The 7,950-nt window shown below is 37.5% G+C and overlaps 1 protein-coding gene across 1 annotated transcript in view; it reads right to left on the bottom strand.

The window, feature by feature from the left end:
• Positions 1 to 7,950, bottom strand: part of Ap2b1 (adaptor related protein complex 2 beta 1 subunit) — a 124,247-nt gene that overhangs the window by 76,875 nt on the left and 39,422 nt on the right. The window contains exons 7-11 of the mRNA XM_023703155.1: positions 7,828 to 7,948; positions 7,607 to 7,702; positions 3,955 to 4,070; positions 1,563 to 1,728; positions 1 to 95 (exon numbers count right to left, since the gene is read on the bottom strand). The exon at positions 1 to 95 is cut by the window's left edge and continues 2 nt beyond it. Coding sequence (XP_023558923.1) covers positions 1 to 95; positions 1,563 to 1,728; positions 3,955 to 4,070; positions 7,607 to 7,702; positions 7,828 to 7,948 — 594 coding nt within the window. The remainder of the gene's footprint in view (positions 96 to 1,562; positions 1,729 to 3,954; positions 4,071 to 7,606; positions 7,703 to 7,827; positions 7,949 to 7,950) is intronic.

The raw sequence follows: 7,950 nt of genomic DNA, 5'->3' as shown, positions 1-7,950 counted from the left end.
GTTGCCAAACTCAAGACCTGTTGGACCAGCTCCTGCGTTTCTGAAGGTTTCTTGAGAAATAGCTTCACTATGGCAGTAAGCAGAGTAAGTTGGACCTAAACAGACAAATTTGATAAAATGAAAGAAAGGCATGTGGATTATTCTCTAGCATCATCTCCAAAGTGTTGTCTTCCATCTATGCGTTACAATGGGGTCTTTCTGACTGTGGTTAAGAGACAAAAGATCAAACTCAGCCAATATTAACAATAGCAGCCAAAGGCATTCTAAAATACAAAGGCGTTCAAGTAAAAACATACTAGCTTCCTAACCTCAAATTGTATTTTTAGGATCAAAGTAGCTTGTTTCTAAGACAGATTATCACCTATAATTTTTAAAGTAACTGCTAACATATTGATAAAAGTGGATCCTGACCAGTTTTTGTCTTTACTCTATGAAAAGCTACAAATTTGGTCAGGTGTGGTGGCACACACCTGTACTCTCAGCATAGAAAAGGCTGAGGCAGGAGAATCACTATGACCTTAAGAACAACCTAGGCTACATAGTGAGCTCAAGACTAGCCCAGCTGGACTACATAGTGAGACCCTGTTCAAAAAAAAAAAAAAAAAAGCAAAGCAATGCTACACATTTGGAGCAATTATGAAATCATTACTGGAGCAATAAGATGACCGTACAGTTATGTCAGATTATAGCCAATGAAAAGTAGCCTGCTGGACCACAACCTATTATCTTGTACAGTTATCCTGTATTCAGCCTATGGAAAATACTATGATAAAGCAGACATGAATTTCTGTTTGCTGTAAGAACAAATGCCAGGGGAAAGAAAGGGCTGTTTGTTTCTGTGGGCCTATGTCCCTAATTTTAGTAAAGAAGAGGGACAGAAAAATGGAAAGAACTCTATTTATCAGAGATTCATTCCAAACTTCACCACAGTCCAACCATAAGTTGGATCACGGTTTTTGAAGACAAACTAAAACAGCATTTAACTGTGAAAGACTAAAGGCAAAACCATGTTCCAAGGGTCCTAAATTAAAGCACTGAGCTATATAGGCTGTTACTCAACAGAATGTATGTGCTTTAGGTCATAAGAATATAAATATCTTACATTTCTCACCACATGAAAATTCCTCATGTAGTGGGCCACAGCCATTACTAACAAAAATGCGTAACTATCCCAGTTAAGAAAACAAAAAACAGATTACTGCTCTAAAGTAGTGGCTATTAAAGTGTGGTTCTGGACTGGAATCAGAAGCAGCAGCAGCCGCAGCAGCAGCAGCAACTGCCACCTCCACCAGAATACTGTAGGAAATGCTCATCTCAGACCTACTGAGTCACATTTCTTCAGGTGAGGCCCAGCAACACATGCTTTAGTCAGCCCTCTGGGTGTTTCTAATGCTTATTAAAGTCTGAGAACCATGGGTCTAAATTATACAAGCTTGTTACACTAGAAAATAATCTCTTTTGGGAGAAAATGAGCAAACAATATATTTGCACAAAGAAATGGCCTTCTATTTTTTCTGGCAACTTCCCAAAGAGATGTAGGACACAGAAAGATGAGAACTTACTTGGGTACTTTCATCATGAAAACCCTCCAAGAAGCTCTCTAATAACTCATCTGCATTGTCAATTCTTTCAGCATATTCTCCCACAATCCAAATCATGGCTGCTCGTGCATCTGGCTCATCCAGGGAGTCCAAGTTCTCACAGAGGGTGGCAATAATGCTTTCATACCTGAAAACAAGATGGACCATGGTTACTGAAGACAAAACCAAGAACTGCATTTAACAGTAAAGACAAAAGGTACATCTATGTTCAAGGGGTCTTAAACTAAACCACTGGGCTACACAGGCTTTTACTCAAGAGAATGTATGTGCTTTAAGTCAGAAGAATACAAAGGTCTTCAGTTTCTCAATTGTATTTTAATAATGACATTAACCTTTAATAAAAATTCATCGGTTATCCTTTCACAAGGGAAAAAAAATCAAACTGTGGTATAAGGTTAATAGCAACATTTTGTATTTAATAATCTTCCTGACAACTAGCTCAGAGCATTTTCCTATTGTGCCACTTTGCCTCTGGGGTAGAAAGGCACAGATATCTCACTTAATGTTTAGGAAAATGGAGTTAGAAAACAACAGTGCCCAAGTTAGAGACAGTTACTTTGTCCCTTATTGTATTTTTCTTTTTTATAAGAGATCTGTATGTTCTCTGTAAGGAACAAACACTAATGACATTTGTCCAAGGAAAAAATACTTCAAATACTTATTTTTAGTTTTAGGCTCCCCCCTTATGCTTTTATCCCACTGAATCTATCTCCTTGGCTAGTGTAACAATAATGTATAATAAATTGGATTGGACAGCTGAATACTATACTTAAGGGTCTGAACTGTTTCTACTGATTAAGACAGGCTCTTCTTGAGTGCTATTAAAACCCCTTCTTAACCCAAATCAGTCACAATTCTCTATCAGTTACATTAAAATACACATTTCTACCCTTAATCAAGAAGTTCAAAAACGTGATCTTCCTCTTTTCTAGGACGGTGACACAAGTTTATGGTCCTCCTTAAAAAATACATATATTTCACATATATTTCTTAAGCCCGTGTGTCTTTTTTTTTTTTTTTTTGGCGGAACCGGGGATTGAACTCAGAACCTTGCATTTGCCAGTCAAGTGCTTATCCTACTGAGCCATCTCCCCGGCCCATATATTTCTAATATATATGTATATCTATATATATCTATATCTATATATAGATATAGATATAGATAGATAATGATTCTTTATCAAATTATTTCTATTCCCTCACCCTCCAATACTGATGACTGAACAGGGGATCTTAATACTGAAGTACGTTCTCAGCTTTTTCTTATTATTTTGAGACAGGGTCTCCCTAAGATGCTAAATTTTCTAGGCTGGACTCAAACTTGTGATCCTCGTAGTTCACCCTCCCAGAGTGTTGGGTTGTAAGTGCGGGCCATGAAAGCCAAGCTACTTAACACTGTCTTTATTTTTTTTTTTTATTTTTAAAACACTGTCTTTAAAGACTAATAAGAAATTTCAGCTCAAGATAACACTATGATTGTAATGCAGAATGAGATTTAGGATACTCACAGGACCAGCTCTTATTTCACTTAGATTTTTTAACTGTAAATCAAACTGGAAGCATTTTTGCTTCATAAATTAATAAGACTGAATCTGAAAAATCTATGAAGTAAAAATGTAGATTTCACATATCTGTATAGGAGCTACTATAACTCTTCAGAAAAGACTTCAGACCGTAATTTATGGTTGTATCATGTATAAATTTCCACAAAGTAGCAGCTCACATGCAAAGTGAAGAGAATAGCTATTACCTTCCTGGCTTTCACAGTAGGATGGGCATATGATTTATCATTCATACTGAGACATTTCTGAGAGGAAAAAGTATATAATCATTAATCATGTCTACACGGTAGACATGAATTGAGAGCATTCTATGACAATTTGAAATATGTTTCCTACTTAATGATAACTTTGCCATCAAATAATTTAACTTTTATCCATGCCAAAAGACATGCAGATTCAGACAGGGTTGGCTTCATTTCTTTCAGAAGTAATACAGTGGAAAATCAGGTTTCAGTTCATGTGCTAACCACCTCATGTAGCTCTGATTATTAATAAAACGTATTATAAAGAATAATTCTGGGCTGGAGAGATGGCTCAGTGGTCTAAAGCACCTACTTAGAACAAGCTTGGCAAAGCACAGGGACCGCGGTTCAATACCCCAGCACCACATGCCAGCCAGCCCCGCCCCCTGGTGGGCTGAGCTGGCCACACACACACACACACACACACACACACACAATAAATAAATGAAAAAAAAAAAAAAGAATAATTCTGATCTAGTCATTTTCAAAATACCTTACTTAAAATATTTCCTAAATTACTTATAGAAAAAGGTTATAATTTAGACATACTTGTTGGGGTATTTGCGGAAGATATCCCTGATGACAACAATTGCCTCTTGGACCACGTAATTTACTTTGGTCTGGATTAGATCAAGCAATGTGCTTACACAGCGCTCTGCAGATTGCTACAAAGAGTAATATAAAAAATGAGATGTTACATAGATGACTTACCAATAATACTATTTCATTATAAAAAACTAAAACATGTAGGTGTACCAACTAAACCATCAGCAATTAATTTGATTAAGCTATCCCAGAGGTGCTGGGTGACATACAATCAGAAGTTCTACATACATTCCAAATTTTACTTATTACAGAACATACTGACACGAGTCAGTTCAAATGAAAAAGAGTCTCCTGGAATAGTTAGGAGGTAGAACTAGAAAGTAAGCCAGGGTAGGAAGAAAGAGTAAAGATTAAAGACTATAAGCCAAAGTAAAAGGTCTGTAACTGGAATTCCTGCTGAGCAGAGGCAGCACAGGTTGTCTTTAAACCTCTCAAAATGAATTGCCAAATTTTATGGGCACACAAGCATATCGTCCAGGAGCAAGCTCCACAGTTCTTATTTTCAAAGACATTTGTGACCCACACAACTCTAAGAATTACTAGGTAATAATCTTTGGGGGTATGTAATTTAAAGCCTATGGCCTTAGACAAACTATATTTTCTTCCTCAGTAAAATGGAGCTTAATCCACTAATCTTTTACTAATAAAGAAAATATGGGAGACTATAAAGGGATCAAAAAACCCCGAACAGCCAGGGAGATGGCTCAGTAGAGGAAGCGCTTCCCTGGCAAACGCAAGGGCCTGAGTTCAATCCCTGGTTCTGGAAAAAAAAAAAAAAAACCCGAATATAGTGAAACAATAAATGATAGCTTTTTAAGATAAGAATTCCAAAATAGATTCTAAAAATAAAAAATCTGTCATATATTATAATATCCTATTACTACACACAACATTATGTTTCCTGATCAGATATAACAGGAAGTATACAACATTATGCATAAAGTATTCTCTCTTTTTTTTTTTTTTTTGCCAAACCGGGGATTGAACTCAGGCCCTTGTGCTTGCCAGGGAAGTGCATATTCTACTGAACCATCTCTCTGGCCCATATGCATAAAGTATTCTTGTCCAAAACTTTATATATTTTTTGGTTTTGACACATATCTCACCAAGTAATCCAGGCTGGTTTTGAACTCACAGCATCTGCCTGCCTCAGCTTCCCAAGTACTGAGATTACAGGCATGCACCACCATGCTTTGCTTCTTGCCCCAAACTCCTAACATGAATATTACCCAAGCCAAATGTAAAGACAATATGATACCCGCTAGGGGAAATTAAACATAAACTGGATATTCAGTAAGATTAAGAATTACTATTTGTTATTACTGTGGCAATGGCACTGTGGCCAACTATAAAAGAAAGACTGTCAGGTATACCCACTAGACTACTCCAATGAGACATCATCTGGGACTTGCATTAAAATACAACAGTGTCACAACGGGTTGAAGGGGAAGGAATGCAAGGAGATAAATAAGAAAAAAAAATTTCTTTAATAACATCTTTTAAGTATATTAATAATTTCAAAATTTCATTTTTATGTCATTTGTATGAGCTCATATGATGATCTGGCTTGTCCATGAAATGATTCTGGGGCCAGGGAGATGGCTCAGTGGAATAAGCACTTCCCTGGCAAGTGCAAGGGCCTGAGTTCAAGCCCCTGTTCCACCAAAAAAAAAAAAAAAAGAAAGAAATGATTCTGCAATCTTTTAATGTTCATTTTCAGATTCTATTTATTTCTTCTATATCATTTACTTTCAGCCAGGAATTCTTGTGCTAAGTTATTGTAATAGTAAAACAGGTAACTACTATACTATGATAAATTATAAAGTATGTAGGACATGGATTGCTATAATACAGGTAAGTGCTTAACATAGGGCTTGATATAAACCTGATCCTTCCTTCTTTTTTTGACACAGGTCTCATTACACAGTTCGGACTCCTAGTGACCCTCCTGTCTCAGCTTCCCTAGTACTGGGATTATAGGCATGCACCACCATGCCTAGTTCTGGGGCCAGCATGGCATGAGGTACTCAGGATTTAATTAGGCACCTTGTGCTTTGCCAGGCAGGTGGTTAGACTCTTGAGCCATCTTCCAAGCCTAGAGGACTCTTTAAGAGACCTTCCAAGTACTTTCTGGCCTATAGCAGAAACCTGCTAGACCACAGCCCTGCACAGGAAAGTCTTAATCATTTTTATACAACTTCAATCTTAAATAGGCTTAACATCATACATACCATAATTTCAATTTTAAAAGTTATGTATAGAGATATATAATCCACAGTATAAATAACCTAAAAAATGATATTCAAAATGTAGAACCAAAAGAAAAAAACTGTAATTCATTTCCTCAGAGATTCAAAGAAATTATTGCAAACACACACACACACACACACACACACAAAGCATCAATAATCAGTCAGATTAGAATAAGCAAGAAGATAAGACTGGAAGAGATAAGGGGCTAGGACAATAGGTATGGATCTGACACTATGCTTGAGAAGCTGGAAGAAGGTAAGGGTTAGTGAGACACATATGCAAGGGGGAAAAGGGGGCAATTTAAGAAACTCCAGCGGGCTGGCCAGATAGCTCAGTGGACTAAAGTACCTGCTTAGGCAGAGTGCAGCGGCAGGGGTTTGACCCCCAGTGTGCCATGCTGGCCCTACCCCCAGGGTGAGCTGAGAGGGCGACTGAGACTGGGCGTGGTGGTGCACGCCTGTAATCCCAGTGCTTGGGAGACTTGTCTGATCTATGTAGTGAGCCCCTGTAGCCCCTATACTAAATACATTAAAAAGAAAAACCAAAAAACAACAAAAAAACTTCAGAAAAGACAAACTCTGAATAAAAAGATACAATCATTTGTGTTGTACTGATCCAACCTACTTACATAACATAAAACTTCATATACCTATATTTGGAAAAAGAAGAAATAAGGGCATTTATCTTTATCAGGATAACTGACACAGGAACAAAAATCTCAAGACATAACTATTCTAGAAAATAGAAGTAAGAAGTAGCAATGGTGAAATGTTTGAACTTAGATTCTTATTTTGTAGGAGAAAGTTAAAAGATGAAGTCTGTGACTGAAAAATCAATAAATAATAGCATACCTTTTAGAAATAATACAATTTTTTTTTTTTTTTTTTTTTTTTAAAGGGAAGGGTCCACAGGATATTCAGGGTCTCACTACCAGATCAGACTTATAGTGATCCACCTGTTTACAGCCTCCCAGGAGCTGGGATTACAGGCATGCGTCACCACGCCCAGTCTTGATTGCTGTCTCAGTGCGCCCCAGGGGTGGGGCCAGAACAGCAGGCCTGGGGATTGAACCTCTGGTCCCTGTGCCTGCGTGCAGGCATTTTAATCTGCTGAGCTATTTGGCTGGCCCAATAATACAAGTTTTGAAAGAATAATCAAAATAGAAGTTGAAGTAAAAAAAAATATTCTCTCTAGAAGAGCTGATAAGAAAAAGGAGACCAGGAACACCTAGTTTTTACTGTTATTACCTTGATAAATGTAAAAAATATATATTTTTTTAAAAAGGAGCCAGAGAACACCCAGAATCCCATAATGTATGACACAACTCCCTGTGGACACTTACTTCCACCTTGATGGCGCATCGCCCAATGGCCCTCACAGCTTTGCGAACAAAGTCAACATCCACCTCAGTAGCATATTCTTTCAGTTCTGCCAGAACCTGTCAAACATCCAGGAAGTGGAAAACCATGAAGAATTCTCAAATAGCAATCTTATAGTCTAGCTTCTCAAGGGCAGACCTTAAGATCTAAGGCATCATCAATTTGAGATTGTTTGAAGTCTGACCTGAGCAATGTTGGCTTGGGACGCGAGGCGAATCATGATGTCCAACTTTTCTAGTTTAACATAGATGGGATCATTGTATTTCACAAAGAAGACTTTGATTTCCTGCTTTAAGATTTCAGGCCT

The sequence above is a fragment of the Octodon degus genome, unplaced genomic scaffold (genome assembly GCF_000260255.1).
Source record: "Octodon degus isolate 3935 unplaced genomic scaffold, OctDeg1.0 scaffold00164, whole genome shotgun sequence".
Classification (NCBI taxonomy): domain Eukaryota; kingdom Metazoa; phylum Chordata; class Mammalia; order Rodentia; family Octodontidae; genus Octodon; species Octodon degus.
This window is presented reverse-complemented; position numbering and strand designations above follow the sequence as displayed.